This window comes from Onthophagus taurus, chromosome 6 (genome assembly GCF_036711975.1).
Source record: "Onthophagus taurus isolate NC chromosome 6, IU_Otau_3.0, whole genome shotgun sequence".
In the NCBI taxonomy this organism is placed as follows: Eukaryota; Metazoa; Arthropoda; class Insecta; order Coleoptera; family Scarabaeidae; genus Onthophagus; species Onthophagus taurus.
Window position 1 is genome coordinate 31,167,266 of NC_091971.1, and position 20,847 is coordinate 31,188,112.

General features: G+C 34.3%; 1 protein-coding gene across 2 annotated transcripts in view; it reads right to left on the reverse strand.

The window, feature by feature from the left end:
- The window catches only part of LOC111416713 (uncharacterized), a 134,639-nt gene that overhangs the window by 8,915 nt on the left and 104,877 nt on the right, over positions 1-20,847 (reverse strand). For both annotated transcript variants that reach the window (XM_071196887.1, XM_071196886.1), the window contains exon 2: positions 19,973-20,206. In XM_071196887.1, the coding sequence (XP_071052988.1) occupies positions 19,973-20,135 (163 nt within the window). In that variant the 5' untranslated portion in view covers positions 20,136-20,206. The remainder of the gene's footprint in view (positions 1-19,972; positions 20,207-20,847) is intronic.

Here is a 20,847-nt window from a genome sequence, read left to right on the forward strand (position 1 = left end):
ATTGGATTATTCCCAGCGACATGGACTACAAATTACCAGTAGCAAAACCGAGCTTATTTAGTATTTGGTCCGCGAAGGCTTAGAAATAGAGTAAAGGATAGGATTAAGATAACACTAAATGGAGATCGTTTAGAGGTAAAGGAAAAAGTAAAAAATTTGGGAGTTGTGCTAGACGAGGCTTTGAGCTATCGCGACCATATAAATTTATGTCTAAAAAAGACTTTTATTCACATGAAAAAATTATATAACATGAGACATTATCTTTCCCGAAAGTTGAAAATCATGCTCTGTGATTTCTAGGTCCTGTCCCATTTTAATTATGCCGATGCACTGTACTCTCCGTTCTTGACTTCTCAGCTGCGAGCGAGAGTGCAACGAATACAGAATTCATGTATACGCTTGATTTTTGGTTTGAGACGGAGAGATCATGTGAGTCATAAATTGGAGGAGCTTAATTGGCTTAACATGCATAATCGAAGAACAATGCATACTATTCTTCTCTTTTATAAAATAATTGTTACGGGTGTGCTTCCTTACCTAACTGATAAAATCCGCTGTACATACACTTAATATTAGATTTAAGGGAGCATTATCACCTCCGTTTCATAAGACAGAACGTTTCAAAACTAGCTACACTTACCAAATTTTTAAGTTATACAACATGTACATTTTCGGCGCGGGTTTTCATCCATCAGCAATTTCGGTGGGCTCAATTAGGTTAGCCATGTTTAAAAAACTGTTTCGCGCTCAATTAATAAATTCTTGATTTAGCTAAGAAAATGAAAATTTGGCTTTGTTTCTGTAATTAAATATGATTTTTGTGCTATGCGATCATTACTGGGTCGATTATGGACGCATGGAAGATCAGCTTTTTTCTGCTGAATACGCACCATACGGTTGCTCTATTATAATTTCAATTTTGTTATCTTTAAGTTCTTGTTACTATTAAGTTTTTTTTTCTTTTGTACTTGTTTTCAATGGAGCAATAAACTATATATTATTATTATTTATAATGACAAACTTGAAAATTTACTAAAATCACTATCGGTCCGTAGCCCAGATAAAGGATGGTTCCTAGGTGAGTGACTATCTAGGACAGGGATAATAATAATAATAATAATAATGATCTTTATTTCGCTAAAATACAAAAAAAAAATACATAAAATTATGTATTGCAAAAACGTCTGGAAAAAAATATAATAAGTTTGAGTTTAAAACAGTTTATGTAGGGAGGAAGAAAAAAAGAAAAATAATTGCAGAATCAAAAACCTTAACCTCTCATATAATTTAAAAGTCATTTTCACTGTAGAAAGCGCCTTCAGTGAGTACTTTCTTTAAGGGGGGAAACTACATTAGAAGGTTAAAAAAATCGATTGTTTTTATTGCATAAATCATAAGCTTAACTAACCAAGAATACGATGTCAAAATTACAAACCGAAATTCGCATTCCTTTAGATTTTATGAGCATGGAACCGAGCGGTCTGCCGTAGCCTATACTAGAGATGTGCGCGTGAGTGATTTTTTATGCCCGCTCACGATCTATACCACGCGGGTCACGCATACCACTTACGTGAATATATGAATCGGATGACTCACGCGTGATTCACTTGTGACATCATTAGCGAAAAAGCTCAGCACTTACTATGGACTAGCGATTCGAAGACATATACATCGATAGTGTAGAAAATATGAAAACAGCGATTATGGCGACATACTATCATAAATATGATATCCACCGATGAAAATCCTCGACACGAGTGTTGCCCACAGGGAAAAGACAGCTGGTGTGTGCACTGAGAAAAATTATATGGAAAATTGAACTAAATCAATTTAGTTGTTAGACAAATAGTAATTTAGCTGACATATCGATGGTCTCATATCAATAACACGTAAGTCCAAAATGATAACTTTTGGGAAATCACAAAAAACATTTTTTTTGTGATTTACGTTACACGATCGATGTTTATTTTACAAATTAAGAAGAGAAAATCATAAAAAGTCGTATTAGATACAAAACGTTTAATTAAAAATCCTTTTCTCTTGTAAAATCAGACTTACGTGTTATTGAAATACAAAAAATAGACTTACGGGTTATTGAACAGCATTTTATTTCCTTTAACTTTCAAAAACTTGAAGTAAGTGTGTATTAAAAAAATGTAACACCGGTAATAAATTGTATACAAAATTAATTCATAAAACACAAAAAACTCATTCAAAAGTTAAATTGTCATAAAATGACCAACAATCCTCAGGTATAACCGATTGGAACTGTTGAAGGTGCTTATATTTGTTTTTTTTTATTTTTATTCTTTGATTATGAAGTTGTTCATATTCATTGTTAGTGGAACAAATAATTTTTCTTGTTCTTTGTGGTAGCTCTTCATACTCACTATCAAAATTTAGTTTAAAAAAATTGTTTGCGAGTATTTCAAAGCTCGTAGATGTGTAACGGTTGGGTCTCCTGGTTTCCTTTCGGGTCTTATTGAAGAATAAACGAGATTTTTTTTGAAGTTCCTGAAAAACTTGTGATTCACTAGTTTTGTTTCATATTTTTCAGTAAATGTTCTGCTTTCTTCACAAATTCTTAAGTAGTCGCTAGGCAAAAAGATTTTTCTGTTCTTTAGCTTCCTTTCAATGTTGGCATGGACGCTATCACACTCCATTTGTGTGTGTCCTTTAATCAAAAACTTTTGTTCGATAGTCACATTCAGTTCTTCTGATAGACGTAAAAGGGCGTTTGATATAATATTATTCCGATTTTGATAGGTACACCCATTTGAATAAATGATGATTAAGGATTCTTTTTATGTAGTCAAAGATAAATGACACAAACGTTGAAGATTGAAGGTCGGCTTGCGTCTCATCGAACCAATAACAGGTGCAGTGCTTAGTAACTATGTTATAAACTGTAAAATTATGAACACATAACTTAGTTTTGAAATAAACAGAACTGGCATTCAATGAAGGACAAACTTTTACTGCCTGCAGATCCATCGTAATCATATGATGTCTACCCAAAATACCTTGCTCTTTGTCTTTTGCTTTTTCTTCTCTCGCTCTTTCCTTCTCTTCGCAATGCTTTTCCCATTTAACTGATAAATTCTTCTCCTCGTATTGGCAGCAAATGTCACACTTGTCTTTTTTTGGTTGATAGAGACTAATGTTCATTCTTTTCATCATTTTTGTTAAAGAATTTTGACTCATTGCAACTTCATTATTTTCCCTGCAGCTCTCTTTGTACACTGTATATAAGTCAACAATACTAAAAAACGACTGCTCCAAATATAATTTATTCGTGTCTTTTCGGCAATAGTGCGACGGCAAGTTGTTAAGATTTTCTAAAAATGATTTCATGAATTTATTTTTTGGTGCTCGTTCTGATAAAATGCCTCCAACTCTTGGTCTTTCATTCTTTTCGTAATTGATTCCATGTTTACTTTGCTTGACCCAATTATAAACTTGCCATTCTCTTAACCCCAGTGTGGAAAGGGACATTTTTTTGCATACAGGATAAATGCCATCGTCTATTTTGAGGTAATATTTAAGAGTTCTTGTTTTTCGAAAATTTTCTCCTTCTGATCTTCTTTGCTGAGGTGGTACTTTATTTACTAAATTACACACATAATGTTTGTCTCTGACCCCACGATAAATCTTGCCAAAACTTTTTGGATTTTCGGCAAAAGTTTGAAATACAAGGTATTCCAAATTTTTTTTCTTCTCTTTCAACGTCCTGAAATGTTTTTGACTGATTAGGTGGCCTTCTGTATCCTAGGTACGCTTTTCCCTTCATCCTCAGATCTTGATTTATTTTTTTAGTATTCCTACCAAGTTCGCGTTTTCTTTTAGGGGGACCTTGATCTTGTAGATTGAAAGATTCCGATGTGAGTGATGTGGCTGATTCTGATTCTAGGTTCTCCTCTTCACTGATATGAAAATCTCTGTCCTGACCTACATCGTCGTTTTCACTTTCTGCTTCAGGAACATTGATCTTGGTAGTCACAGTCTCTTGCAAATTATATACAGCGTGCTCCACTTCATTATCTGTACAATTAGCAGGATACATTGCCTTTAAAGAGCTATCATTGACGTCATCGATATATCTAATTAGAATTGTATATTATACAATTCTAATTAGTCAAATTTATGATAGTTTATCTATTTACTGAAGTAATATAATTAATTTTTAGAAAAAGAAAGTGGAAGCTAGTTGATAAGTCTAGTTGTTGAGTAGTTTAGTTACCTAAAGTATTTGGTATTTTTGTCTATTTTGTTCTAGTCTGAATTTTTATATACATTTAACCATGAAATATTTTACCTAAATGGACAAATATACTATTATTAAATACTTTATTTAAATGTATTTTAGTCGTTTTGTCTACCTGTTTTCATCGTTACATCAATCGTTTATAGAAAATATTTCTTAATACAAAAATTGCTTTTTCATCATCGAAAACGATCGATAAAACATCTGTTTTTGAGGAGATTCGCTACCAACTTACAGTTATAAACTTTATTCATTATTACAGTTACAAACCTGTAAGATTGTAAGACTTTTGTTTTGTTAGAGGGAGGTCCACTAATATTAATATGTTTTGTGGTACTCTCAGTCGTCACAAGTCGTCATTAACGTGTTCAGGTATTCGGAGTGTTTTTACGATTTGGTAAGAAATAAAAATGGATGTGCAGGTTCAAGATACTGTAACTACTTTGTTACGGCAGTGGGAATTGCACGTTACTTACATTAGCCAATTACTTACATTAATATAATAATATATATAATATATATTTATTGGTGAAACCAAAAAAAAAAGTACAAAAAAAAAAATTACAAAAAAAATATCAGATAAAAAACAATAAATTATATATAAAAAAAAATTAAGTATTAAACCATAAATAATAAGCGGTTTACCAAAGGAAACCGAGTCAATGCAACTGATGGACTCAGGTGTTATTGTTTTTCATCGGTTCCTTGATCAGTATAGAAAATATATATAAACAGAATCCGATCATGCAGTAACACAATAAGGTAAGAAAGAAGTAAAAGTAAAAGAAGAATAAAGGAAGGAGCCGAAAAAGCAATAGAAAAAAAAAAGAAATAGAAAAAGAAGAAAAAGAAAAATAAATGGAAGAGGAAGGATAAGAAAGAAGAGATAGTTTTATACATATTATATATATATCCCGTCAAGCAAAAGCTTGTTTATCTTAAATCACCCTGCTGCCGAAGAAGATATGTATATACTTCGAACCAGTTTCTGAAGAAGGTTGCAACATGGTATCCGAAACGTCAAACCTTTTATTAAAAGACGCACGGCAAAACCCGAAAGTTTCTAGTGTTAGTTCTAATCTTAGTTTAAGAAGAAGATATGCTTTGTAAAAAAATTTAAAACTACTCTTAGATTTATTGTTAATATCAGTAGGAATGCTATTGATCAAATTAGGTATGCTATATGAAAAACATCGTTCAAAAATTTGCAATCTATGTTGGGGTATAGACAAGGAAGAACGACGACGGATGTTGATGTTATGCACGTCACAGCGGTATCTCAATTTATTTAACAAGTAGGGAGGCTTTTGATTAAAAATAATTCTTCGATACAAACAAGCAGAGTGCAATTTACGACGCCGAGACATATTTAACCACCCAACCCAGTTTAAGGTATGGGATATTTTTCCTCGCTTTCGAATGCCAAATATAAAGCGTAAGCATGCATTTTGCACACGTTGAACACGCAACGACTCGGCAACATCTAAACAGGAAATCATCAGAAAGTCCAATGTAATGAAGCATAGATAAAACAGTTTTATGATGAACGGTATCAAAAGCCTTTGAATAATCCAGTAAAATTAAAATAGTGACATTTTTCTGATCAATTTCACGAACAATGTCGTCGGTCACATCCAATAGGGCAGCAGTGTTGTATCCTTTACTAAAGCCAGATTGCCGCATAGGTAGAATATTGAATTTATCTAAGTGCTCTCGCAACCTGTCAGCAATAATTTTTTCCAGAATTTTAGATATAACCGGCAAAATACTAATCGGTCTCAAATCTTTTAATTGGCTGGGAGTGCTAGATTTTGTCATTGGCGTAATCAGAGCAGTTTTCCAACAGTCAGGAAACACAAAGCCCTGAATGCGATAGTTAATTATATGACAAATATAAGGCAAAATCAACGGGCAACACAGCAACAACATCTTTATACCAATACCATCAGTACCAATAGCATTTGATTTGAGATTGAGTAGTACATCATAAATCTCTTCTTTAGTTGCAAGCGTTAATGTCCACTTCTCAGTAACACCAGGTACTGTGTTTAAGTTATAATAATTAATAGTGTCCATATCACCCGTAGCAACTATTTGAGAAGTTTGGAAGTAGTCGTTAATAGCATTAACACTCGCTAAGAAGTCCGGAATAGAACGCTGTTTACTATTAACAATGCCCATCGCCCTAAAACCGGTCCAAAGTTCCCGACATCCCCTAGTGCTCAGCATATGCTCAAGATACGCTTTTTTTCCCTCCTGTTCGAAAAAAGTTCAAGAAAGTTTATTTAAAAAAAAATAGATTATTTAACGTTAACTCGAAAAAGTTTATAGTGAACGTTCGAAAATTAAAGGTAAGTTCCGGGAGGTGATAATGTTTATAATTAAGTCTTACTCTTTTAATCAACTTTTAGATTTACACACAGTATAACTCGTTTCACAGGGAAGAACTTATACACTTGAAGGCTGGACACAAAAGAGGATTTATTGAAAGACATAACTAGTTACATTACACGTTTTGAAATTTCTGCGCACGCACCACTCGACACTCAAACAAAAATTGAAATAAATAAATGAATAAAAGAAATAATTTTGAAATTATAAATTGAATTTTAAACACCTCCGAATAGATAAATTAGTAAAGTTCCAAAGTTCTTTATAAGAAGTAAAATCAACAGGACTTTTTGTTTTTTTTAAATTTAGCAAACGCATTATCACGAAGCGTCATAAGCAGCTTCACATTGTCAGTAACCCAGGGACGGTAATTTTTTCTCATCAAGGAGACCTTAATAGGAGCATGTATGTCGAAAAGCGTAAGAACATTTGTATTAAAAAAGGTCATTTTATTATTTACATTATTATAACACAGGATTTCCTGCCAAGGTAATTTCCGCAAGATCACGATTAAAACTGTTTTTATCAAATTGTTTAAAGTCCCTGTAGCTTATAAGACGAGGTTTGGACTTCGGAGTGTCAAATAATTTTAATGTTACAAAAATTAGAGAGTGATCAGCTATGTTATGCACCGGGACAACGCCCTTTTGTTGGATAGTTGCATCCTGATTAGTTATAATATTTATTTATTTATTTATTCATCCAAAATAAACAGGGTTTCCCCTAATTACAGATTTCGGAATTACTACATAATAATTAAACAAAATTGAACTAAATATTAAACTAAATTGAATATTAAACTAAGCCGTACTCGATTTGTGAGCAAACAATAAAAAAGCAAATAAGTAAAAATAAACAAAATGATACAAAATAAAACAATAACATAAAAACAGGATACAACAAAATATGATCAATAACAGTGGCTGAAGTAGAAGTAATACGAGTGGCATTATCAATAATCTGACAGAGATTGAAATTTTCAAGAATAGGCAAATAACTATACCCGTACACCCCGGATATATCATGAGCATCAATGTTAAAGTCACCCAAACACACTAACTCCTCCGAGCGAGGCAGCATTACAGAGAGCGAATCCTCAAAATTCCTTAAAAAATTTGAAATACTTACTTGAGGTCTATACACAACTCCAAGGGTCAACATTCGTTTAGAAATTGCAGTGAAGTTCCTCATAAATATGAATATCTAAATTTAAGTGATGTAAGTAAAGAACTAAACACAACGGCGCTTCCTTTTTCACGTTCCCTTTTAAATAATGTGTTATCGTGTACTCATATACGAATAAATAATACTAAGTATAGAAAAAATGATGTAATCGTAATAAAAGATAGCAGCTCTGTCCATGGTTTACAATTTCACTATGTATGCTATATTATTTGTGTTGCCAACGTGCATTATTTTGTTACTAGTATTGTAAACATTAGAAAATACGACGATCATACTTTATCTTATTTGGTTCAGCAACTTCAAAGTTCCGTCACTAACATTTTAAATATATCATGTTGTACTTAGCCACCGATAAATATTATTACTTTAAATGATGATTGCTCATGCGTAAAATTAAAACCACCATTCGAATAAGTCTTTTTTTCTTCGTTTTATGACATGAAAAATGATATGTAGTTCTTTCATAGTTTATGTTATTGATATGTATTCTTTATAGTTGAAGAAAAATAATTGTTGATATTTAGTGTAATTACTACAATATACTTGAAAATATATTTGTTATATATATATATGTATACTTGTTTTCTTTATAGATATATCTTGATCAAGTATCTAGTGAAACGGATATGAATAATAAACATTAATAGACATTTTAAACACAAAAAATGATCAAAAGATTTACAATATTTTGCTAAACGAACTATCGTCAATATTAAATTCAACTATTTGCAGTAGTTAATATAAATATATTATTATATAATACATCAAAACAATGTTGTAATAACACCTACCAACAATGGGATATTTTGACTACACATCGTCGATATTACAGTGAAAAATTTAGGTACGACGTCTATATTTAAGCAGTAAAACATCTATTAATATTATATAATGAAACTAATTTAATTAGGTATTTATAAGATACATTTTTCGATCATTTATCTATCTTAAATTATCGAAATAGAATTAGTTTTTATAACTAGTAGTAGTAGTTAGCTAATTTTTGACTAAAAATTCTAGATTTGACTAAATTTTAGGTAGTTTTCCCACATTATTTTTCTCAGTGTGAGGCAGAAACGAACAGCTCTTGGTATGGAGCTTGCACCGCATCCTACTCCATTGCATCCCGACATACAGCAGGAAATTCTGCATATATATGAAGATTTGTCAAGGGTTGAATTACTGGAAAGATGTTTAGGTGGCCACACGCAAAACGCAAATGAAAGCTTTAATTTCACAATTTGGCGATTAGTTCCTAAACATTTGCACTCCGGATTAAAAGTCATCGAATTGGTATCGTATTTAGCCGCGGGCTTATTCAATGAAGGAAATTCATCCCTTCTGATGATCATGAACGAAGCAGGAATTGTAGTAGGTACGCAAAGCTTCAAGTACCCTGAACAAATAGATAACCAGCGCGTGAGTCGACAGAGTCGACGTAGTTCATTGAAGTCGAAGGAAGGTCGGGAAGCTCGAAAAGCATTGCTGCAGGCGCAAAATGAAGCCTATGAGGAAGAAGAAGGACTTCTTAATGTATGGTGCTGGAATCGCGGATTAATCGGTGACTACTTTATATTATTGTTAACTTTTCTAAATTTCTAGTTTTCAAGATTTTTTTTTCAAACAAGTTTTTCTCAAAATGGCTTTTTTCACATTTGCGGGAACTTTAAGTCAAAAAGTAATGAACCAATCATTATGAAAATTAATAGTATGATTCTTTATAAAATTACGAAATATATGACCAACTTTTGAAATGATATCATGATTTTAAGAGAGTTTTTTTTTGCATAATTAGTAAATAAAAAAAGTGAAATTTTAAGTACATTTTTCCAATACCTGCAAAATTTTTAATTTCCGTTACATTTACCTTCATTGAGGTTCATATTCTTAGAAAATAAGTTATTAACCTAAAATAAAAAGCTTTTTGATATCAGATAAAAATTGAAATGGCTACACGTCCCGCAATTGGAGAATTCTAGGTACGACGTCCAGCGGACATCAGTGAATAACTTTGTTATTTTTCGATAAAATTATTCAAAAAAATTCACAAAAGTTGTTCGAAATATAAACAAAATAGTGTCAAAATTTGATTAAATTCTAATTAATTCTTTCCACCCAAAAAAAATCCTAAAAAATCAATGAAAATGAGCCTCCTAATGTGATTTCCCTCCTTAAGTCTTTTTTAAAAATAGTAGTAGTGAGTACATTATATTTTTTAAATAGGGGCTTACAGTGAGTTCTTGCATGCGCCTCTTCAATTATTCTTAGCGCCTTTTTCTGCAGTATGAAAACAGGCATTGTATGACCAGACGCTCCCCAAAGGCGTAGTACGTAGTTCATCTTGCTATGGAAAAAAGCAAAGTAAGCGGTTCTAGCAGCAGAGGCGTTTACTATTTGCGGAATTCTTAAAATAGCGTAAATGGCAGATGACAGTTGTTTCATCAATATGTTGCTATGATCTTTCCAAGTGAGTCTACTGTCCAAGATGATACCTAATAGTCAGACGGTAGCCCTCTTTTGCTTAGTGTTACGATTAGCAGTCAAAGTGATTACTTCGGTTTTCTCATCATTCAAGGTCAAATCATTGTTACTGAACCATTCAACAGCCTCCTTCAGAGCACAGCTGAGCCACTCTCTATCAAAGTTGTATCATCTGCATAAAGTATGGCTTCAGATGAAATATTTTCAGGTAGATCATTGATATATAAACAGAAGAGATACTCCGTTTATCACAGGTAAACAAGAACTCATTTCACCGTTGAGGCTGACTGCCTGACTCCTATCTGCTAGGTATGAAGTAATCAGTTCCAGTGGTCTTGCACGTATACCATATTTTTCCAGCTTGGCAATAAGAAGAGTACGTTGAATGGAATCAAAAGCTTTTGTTAGATCACATAAGATCGCTGTTGTTTCATCTCCATTTTCCATAGCTTCCCAAACATTATTAAGAAGCATCAATTGTGCTCACACCTTTTCTGAAACCAAACTGTTTGCTGCTGAGTAGCTTATACTTTTCGAGATAAGATGTTAGTCTGTCTAATAGTGTCTTCTCAAACACTTTTGAAAATATTCGTAATATGGATATCGGTCTATAATTAGAGCAATTTGACGGTTCTCCTTTTTTATAGATTGGTGTTACCCTTGCAATCTTCATTACTCTTGGTATAACACCTTCTTCGTAGCACGAATTTATTATATTAGCTAAAGGAGCAGATATTTGGTCGGCACTGTACTTTAGAATTTTAGTGTTTAGAAAGTGTATGTCCATTGAACTTTTGCATTTCAAATGTGATATGGTTTCTTTACTTTCATTTGGAGTTACGGAACGTGGAATGACACTGAGATTTTATTTTAGCAGCAGCTGAAGCTCCAACGTTACATACATTGTTGCCGATGCTTGCGAAAAATTTGTTAAGCTCATCCTTCAATGGTTGATTATCCGTTGTCCTCTTATTCCTTTGAATTTCGTTGATAATTTTCCACATCCCAGCTTGACGATTACCAAACTCTTGGATACTTTTAACATATTGATCCCTCTTACGTTCTTTCGCAAAATTAATATAAAAATCTTTGTAACTCTTTAGAATTTCTTTTAAATCTTCACCGCCACGGGCGTTATAAGTTTCTTGTGTGAGATTTAATGTTTCTTTCACCTGCAGAGTTTGAGCATCCATTACATATTGTTTTCTTTTACGTGGTCTTTGTTGAATTGGGAAAACGATATTCACGAAGTGTAAATATAAATTTAGAAAAACATCATGTTTGTTTTCAGCCCCTACTGTATTAAAAACAGTGTTCCAAGTTTCAATTTCCAATAAATTTTTGAATGAGATGGCAAACCAATGGCACGCGACACAATATTTTGGGCACGTCACTGATCACAAAATTCATTATGATGCACTACGAAGAAAGTGTGAAGTAGGTTTTATATGACGAGCGAACGCGAGTGATCCCTACAATCTACATCGTGAGTTTCTATTGCTAATAACGCATAGTTTGTTCATGTATAACATAATAAGGTACGTTAGGGTAATATGGCCCGGACAAAAATATGGCCCATTCGTACTAATTTTTTTCTTGAGGGCAATCTGTTGACAAGTGACTGCCTGATAGGTTCTATTAGGTTTGTAGTACCTGTTGACAACAGAATAGCCAACCTTAGCGATTGGTGACTTTGCTACACTTCAATTTACAAAAAGCACATGTGTTCTTATTACTTTTGACTGTGTTTGAGATCGTGTAACTTTGGGCAAAGCGGCTAATCAGGTAAGAAAACGTCATTGCTATAACCCAAATATTACTAGCGTCCTTTTAAAAGGACTCAGTACCGAGCTCTGTAAATTCCAGTACAGCTTTAATAATCGAGATGGCACCATTAGTCAGGTTGTTAGCATTTCTGCTTGACAGTTGTAGAAACGTTCTTAATTATTTATCCACCAGTTTGCGAGACTGTATAAAGACAAATCGATTTTTTGTGAGGTGTTGTTTTGGTGAGTGAACCATGGATAATCGAAGGTAGGTAACACTGACGATTTGAAAAATTGTGGCTTATAACTATGTTTATTGTCATTACAAATAATCGTTCTAAGGTTCTGGTGTGTAAAAATATTAATGCATTCATTTTCTTGTGTCCTATGGGGGCATTTTTGTTACCGTCCTTTTAAAAGGACGCTAGTAACTTAGACAACCAATAGATATTCATTTATGGGTACGATAAGGGCAAAGAAAAAAGACAATAATTAATAGAAAACTGTCATTATTATTACAGCTATTGAAAAAGGCCTCTGACTTTGCATGAACTTTTAATCGAAGCTGAAAATTTGGATATTGAGGAAGAAGATCACACTCCTATACGTGGTAATTTTTCCGCCTGAAACAGCAAACGAGGATCATACTGACGAGGATTCTGGTGACGAGGACTTGGTAAATCTGAATAATCTACCCGGCAGTCAACTACGAGCACATGTCGAAGTTATTGACTCTGATTCAGAGACGGACGAGTATGTACCTATCTCGGTACTATGTGGAAAATCAAAATATGTTTCAAATTGCAGAGTAGACAAAAGAGAAATTGTAACACCAGCCAAGTCTTTTCTATGGACGGATAATTCTGCCTTTAACGATTTCTCTGATTTTGTGGCCCCAGTCACACCTCCAAACAATACTTCTCCCCTCAATCTATTCGAATTTTTTTTTTGATAAAGATGTTTTACACCTTTTATTGCATCATACCAACAATTACTGCAGGCAAAACAACCGTCCTGCAGATATAACAGTAGAGGAAATACAGTGCTGCATTGGTGTTTTGATGGTTAGTGGTTATGTTAGGGTGCCAAAACGATATATGTACTGGGAGACTGCTGAAGACTGTCATAATAAATTAATTAGTTCAGCAATTTCACGAGACAGGTTTACATATATAATGCAAAATATTCATTGCTGCGACAATAACGCTCTCAATAAAAGCGATAAGTTTGCCAAAATGAGGCCACTATTCAATGCTATGAGTCAGCGATTTATGCTGTTTTCTCCAACTGAAGAGAGTTACTGCATTGATGAAGCTATGGTCCCGTATTATGGACGTCACCCAACTAAGCAGTTTATACGTGGAAAACCTATACGTTGGGGATATAAATTTTGGGTGGGATTAACTAAATTAGGATATGTGACATGGTTTGAACCATATCAGGGATCATTCTCACAGCAACATGTCGATTCTTATAAAGACTTGGGATTAGGACCTGGTGTAGTTTTACGCTTTGAGGATGCTATGCGAGAATCAAAACCGCACATGCATTTTCATTTCTACTTTGATAACTTTTTTACGACCCTTCCATTATTGGATGTACTTTCTCAGAGAGGTGTAAAAGCTATAGGTACTGTGAGGGAAAATAGACTCGGTTTGTGCCCTATACGCTCGTCAAACATTTTAAAAAAAGAGAAGAGAGGCAAATTTGAAACTTCCCATGGTGTGTCAAATACTGCTAAAGTATTTGTATGCAAGTGGAATGATAACAACGTAGTTTCTATATCTAGTAATGCTTGTTCCTCTGAGCCGGTTCGTCAAGTAAAGCGGTATTCTCAGAAAGAGAAGAAGAATATCCAAATCGATCGGCCACATGTGATAAAATGTTACAATGCTAATATGGGAGGGGTTGATCGTTCAGATCAGAACATTGGGCTTTACAGAATCTCCATACGAGGCAAGAAATGGTACTTTCCTCTCATTACCCATTGTATTGATATGGCAGTACAGAATGCCTGGCAGATTCATAGAATGCAAAGAGGAAAAATGGATCAACTTACATTCAGAAGAGCTATTGCAACCAATATTCTGGAAACTTACAAAAGGTCACCTAAAAGAGGACGCCCAAGATCATCAAATAATGAGCATGCTTATTTTAGATACGATAGGATCGACCATGTAATTATATATCAAGAAAAGCAAACAAAATGTGGCAATTGCCACAAAAAAGTGCAATTTAGGTGTGAAAAATGTGATATTGGGCTGCACCCCAAAGACTGTTTTAAGGCGTATCACACTCAATAAATTAATTTTTGAAATGTGTTATTCATTTTAAAATATAATATGTTAATTTTGGATTTGTGTCATTTATTTATGTTTTAAACCTATTGGTATCCTATATTACTAGTGGCCTTTTAAAAGGACCCACGTTTTTCTCAAAATTTTGTAATTTAAAAAATTTAAAAAAAATAAACATGGGTAAATCTGATTATTATAAACTATAATTAACCATATCTACAAATAATATTATTTTCTTTTTTACCAAAAAATAAATCCGTAATGTCTGGGATAATTTGTAGCCTCTTAACTTCTGATTTTTGCCTCAGTAAAACTTTTTGTTTATTTTGTTCACAAATTATAACCCCAAATGACGGTGAAGTGCTTGTCGGAAATATGGCCCACAACAAAACGGTAATGAGCCATATTACCGACCGTAATCGAATACGAAATTTACGAGTTTTTATTATTTTTTTACAGCATGGGAAAAGTGTGCAAAGGTATACGAGCTAACTGGAATGCTGAGATGATGACAGAAGCACTAGAATTGATTAGAAAAGGCCATAGTCCACGATATGTTGAAAAACATTGTGGTATTCCACGCACCACCTTGAGAAATCACATCAAAACTGGGGATGCAAAAAGGAAGCTTGGACGAAGACCTTTGTTAAATGAGGAACAGGAAGCAGACTTAGAATCAAGAATAATAAGGATGTCTCGAGTGGGACTCCCATTAACTCCAAGAACAGTTCGTAGAAGCGTTTTCCGATTTTGTCAAGAAGCGAGTATCGGCCACAAATTCAACAATGAGAAGGAACTTGCTGGATTTATTTGGTACATGTCGTTTCTAAAGAGGTACCCAAACATCGCCAAGGGGAAGCCGCAGATGATGAACATCGCTAGAGCTCAAAAACTGAACCCAACCATCGTACAGGATCATTTTTCCAAATTAGATACCGTTTTACGCGAATTAAATCTAAAACATTCGCCCCAATTTATTTACAACCTAGATGAAAAGGGTTGCAGATTAACTTTGCACCATGCTCACAAGGCTTTAGCAGAAAAGGGAGAACGCCGTATTCATTTACTAGCCAATGAACATGCTGAAAACGTGACAGTAGTAGCTTGTGTCAACGCACTGGGACAAGCGGTACCACCAATGATTATTTTCAAAGGTTTAAGAAAAAAGGATACCTACTCAGACAACCTTCCCCCTGGTTCCACTGTTCAAATGTCTGCAAAAGGGAGCATGACTAGGGAGTTATTTATTGTTTGGCTACAACATTTTGCAAAATTCAAGCCAGCAGGAAGAGTTCTTTTAGTCATTGATGATGCCTCCTGTCACCTAGCTATCTCCATTGTTAAAGAAGCGGAAAAGTTGGATGTGTCCTTGTACTGCGTACCATCAAATACAACCCACGAATTGCAACCACTGTTTTCCGATCCTTTGAACATTATTGGGACACCGAACTGCTGAATTACTGGGAAGCAACAAATGTTCCTTGCCGAACTCTAAAGAAGGATAGATTCGGGATTGTCCTTAATAAAGTCTGGCAACAATGTATGTCAATTTCAAACATCCAAAATGGTTTTCGAGCAACAGGGATACCCATTCGACCCATCAGTCATCCCAGAAAATGCTTTTAGTCCGTCACTTCTTACACACAAACAGCAAGAAACTGAAGCAGAACCAAAAAAATCTGATGATGAAGACGATATCCCACTGATTCATTTTAAACAAAAAAGAGGCCCGTTTTCTACAGGTAAATCATCACATAATGGTTGTTCCTCAAGGACCAATGCCAACAAGGAAACCGATTCTGCTACACCAAAGATAAAGATACTTAGTGTCATAACTGTGAAACAGCCTAACCGGGATAACGCTTTTGTACCGAAGAAAAGTCCAAAGAAAAAATCATTTGCTGACATTTTAAAGACGCCAGACTTTTCAACTGCTAAGCAGACGAAAAATCCTCGAAGGAAAGCAGTCAATTATAAGGCCCAGCTATTAAAAACTGATTTATTTAGAAAGGGGACAAATCCGCTAATTGAAGAGAAACAAAATAAGAACGATGAAGAAGCTTGGTATTGTTTTTTATGCGACGAGGACTGCGAACGAGACATGCGGCGTTGTATTCAGTGTAATACCTGGGTACATGAAGTTTGTGCGGGATTAGTGCTAGAAGATACCGAAGACTATGTGTGTCCGAAATGCGCTTAATACTCGTAGGGCCATATATTCGACCTTTAAAAAATTGCCTGGGCCATATTTCAGTTAAGGTTGGAAATATGGCCCAATTCGAGGGTTCTAAAATTTTTGTTGTGGAAGCGAATGTAGTTTATTTTAATAATGTTTATAAGAGTATAATGTTTTGTATTGAACCAATTTTTAACATCACCAAAACATTTTCTGAATAAACCTGATTTAAACATTTTTGCACTCATTTGAACTGAAACTGGGCCACATTACCCTAACGTCCCTTAGTGAATATTTGGTTTGAAGTTTATTTGAGTTTTATCTATGATTTTAACTGTTATTTAATATGGCTAGTTCAGCAAAAAAAAACAAAAAGTGCAAGATAGAAAGAGTATCAGAGAATTTCAAACTTGGTGGACAGAGAAATATGGCATCATTAGTAAAGGTGACAAGGCGGTGTGTATTTTATGTTCAGGAACATTGTCTGTGAAACGGCATTTTGAAACAAATCACAAGTCCGTTAGTCAAAAAAGCGAGCCAGAGCAAAAAGAATTAATTGCAAGTGCATTGAAAGACAGAAATAAACAGTCAACATCTATGACAAAATATGTTCGCAAAAATTATCATACGAGCGCGGCAAGTTACGCGGGTACAACTGTCATTGCTCGGCATAGTAAACCTTTTCAAGAGGGAGATCAGATTTTAATAATGACTTAATGTTCCTAAGAAGATTGTGAACTACAAAGAGTTACTTCACTAATACCTCTTCAATTTTTTCAGTTGGAGCATATATATTTATAAATGTTATGTTGTGAAATATACCCTTAACACGTTATTTACAGATTCTATTATTAATTGTCAACAAGATTTGTAATAGTTATTTATATTACAAGTGGGCTAGAAACATAATTACAGTACGAGTGTGGAGAATTGCACGACGAGGTCGTAGACCGAGTCGTGTAATCACACGAGTCTCAATCACACTCTAGCCCACGTGCGATATACAGCATTTTATCTACGACTGCTAAAAATTACTAAAAAATCAATTTCTTTAGAAAAGTCTATTTGACATTTATAAAAATATTTTGAAATGATTGTTAACAATTTTGAATTGTCAGTTTCAACAACATGTTCACTCATGTGGAATAAGTGTTTGGAAATGTAAAAACATAACAATTAATGTTTATAATATATAGTATTGTTTCTCTGTAAGTAGATAGCACTTTTTCTTTTGTATGGTTGCCCGTTTCAATAAATTAAGTCTGTTCTGATTAGGCTAAAAATGCGTTACGTAATGAAACCAGTGCGGTAATGAACTTCATTACGTAACTCAAATCACCTCAAATGAGTGCGGTAATGATGACTTATCCAAGCAGTCGTAGATAAAATTTGTTATTCACTATGACATTAAAATTAAATGCTTTAAAACACGAGTTTAGATATACACTACTCTCCAAAATTATCGCACCACCTAAATTATGCATTAAGTTTAAAGGTATTTTTTTTTTTTTTTGAATCAACGGATGGATTTTGATGATTCTTTCTTCACGGTATAGGTTGATTTTTAAGGAAGAAATGTGTTGATGGTTTCTGACAATTGTCAACGTTTTACCCATATACGGGGTGTAAAAAGAAATTTATGTTTTTTCTTCTAATTTTACAACACCCTGTAGAATTTATCAGAAAGAACCGCTACATTCCATTTACATTACGTTAGAATCTCTACATTTTCGTTCAAGAATCATCTCTTTTATCAAGGAAGATACACAAGTTTAAATGTAACGAATTTTTATTAACATTTTAAACAAGTAGGTGAAAACTAAAAAACACTACATAATCCTTAATCAATTCTCTCAAAATCACCTAATAACGTGTATTTCTGCCTCTCTTACGTATCACTTCTTCACAGCGACGTGGCGTACTTAAAATCAAGCGTCGAATTTGATCTTGATCAATTGCATCCCAAACCTCTCTTACCATCCTCTCAACGTCGTCCAAAACGATAGGTGGTGGATGTCGACCCCTTAACTGACGATCAATATTATCCCATAAATTCTCTATTGGATTGAGATCAGGGCTACAGGGTGGCCAGTCCATGGTTTTTATACCAACTTCATCCAAATAGTCACGGACCGTATAGACAACATGAGGTCTTGCATTATCATGCATTAATAAAAAATTATTTCCTATGTAAGGAGCAAGGGGTACGTGTTCCGATAAAATGTCTGTAATATACCTTTCACCTGTTAATGAACCTCTTCGCAAAGAAACAAGGTCTGTTCGTGCTGTAAGCGAAATTCCACCCCAAACCATTACAGATCCTCCACTAAATAAAGTTGTCGGTCGTATGTTGCACTGTGCATAGCGTTCATTGGGCCGTCGAATTACTCTTAAACGTCTATCTGAGCTGTATAAATAAAACCTTGATTTATCTATGAACAGTACTTGTTCCCAGTCATCAGCATTCCAGTCAAGATGTTCTCTGGCAAATTGCAATCTCCTTCTACGATGATTTGCGTTTAAATTTGGTGCTCTGGCAGGAATTCTTGCATGCAAATCACCTTCGGCAAGACGCCTTTGTACAGTGTTAGTACTAATTCGAATATTATGAACATCTGCTACTTGTATCTGTAAGTTTCTCATTGTAACAAAACGTTCCTTTAAAGCACGAAGTCTAATAAAACGATCTCGGCGTAGTGTTGTGACTCTCCTTCTTCCTTGTTCAGGTCGTCTTGTATGATCATTTGTCTCTTGAAATCGTTGAACGGCACGTGATATTGTTGTATGAGAAACTCGTAATCTCAAGCCTATTTCACGATAACTTATTCCTTCATTGGCTAAAGTAACTGCCTCAACACACTCATCGCGGTTTAAATGTCTTGAAATACGGTCCATGTCAAATAAACACTTAATAACCCAAAGCAGCAACTTGCTAAATGCGTAAATAAAATTGACAAGCATTTCTGTCAAACTGTTTGATATTTCATAGCCTGCTTGTTTCATTAGTAAGGACTATATTTCAACAAAATTAAGTCCAACTTAAAAAATGTGTATCTTCCTTGATAAAAGAGATATCGAGACCATTCTAACGTAATGTAAATGGAATGTAGCGGTTCTTTCTGATAAATTCCACAGGGTGTTGCAAAATTAGAAGAAAAAACATAAATTTCTTTTTACACCCCGTATATGGGTAAAACGTTGACAATTGTCAGAAACCATCAACACATTTCTTCCTTAAAAATCAACGTATACCATGAAGAAAGAATCATCAAAATCCATCCGTTGATGATTCAAAAAAAAATACCTTTAAACTTAATGCATAATTTAGGTGGTGCGATAATTTTGGAGAGTAGTGTATTTCTCTGTTTAACTGGGATTATCGATACTCCATTGTAATGAGTAAAGTACTTACAATAATGCTTCTCTTTTCTAGGCATGATGCAACACCTGTATACCAATAGGGCGCAAATAACACAAACGACCAGAGCTGCACCACAAAAAACCGCCGCCAGGAGCGGAATCCTATCTGAAGACACTCTCCAGCCCCTCGGTGAGGCCGTCGGTTCTGGCCACATGCTCGCAGTCAAAGTGACCCACTGCTGTTGCAGCACCAGAGCGTCTTCTTGGAACAGGACGCTCCCATTATCTAAACAAGAAAATCATCATTTTATTTTCAAAAACACATAAAATTCCTTTTATTTTGACTTTATTACTTTTTTAAAACGTTTATAATCTTTTGAAACGTCTAATATTTTTTTTAATAAAATTTAATATCTTTCACAGAGACAGAGAAAAGGAATGAAAAATATAAAAGTTGCCAAGGGACAATATCAGGACGAATAAAGGAGTCAGCTTTTACACATAGAAATAGAGAAGCTGTTGGGAAACAATTTCATCAAAATGCTTGGGATCGCCGAGGCGTATGGTTTGAAGCCGTTTCAAGATGCTTCAGCCGCTCACTGAAGCCGGTCTTAATTTCTGTCACCATGCGATGTGCATTTGCTGGCGACTGAAATTGTAAGTTTCTCTTTCCCGAATGTTACGTTGTCACTTCTGTGACTTCATTGTTATATTAAAGCGACGAGTTTCAAAGAGAACGTTTCATTAAGACATTTAAATCTATTTTATTGAAAATATTAATATTTTTGTAGATAACATTTAGATATTTTTGCATTGATGTGATATGTATATATGTGGAAACGGCGCCAAAAGATTATAAACGGTTTGGAAAGTTTCCAAAGGACAAAATAACTCGCTCGAGAGATACGCACGACCCCCCTAAATTTG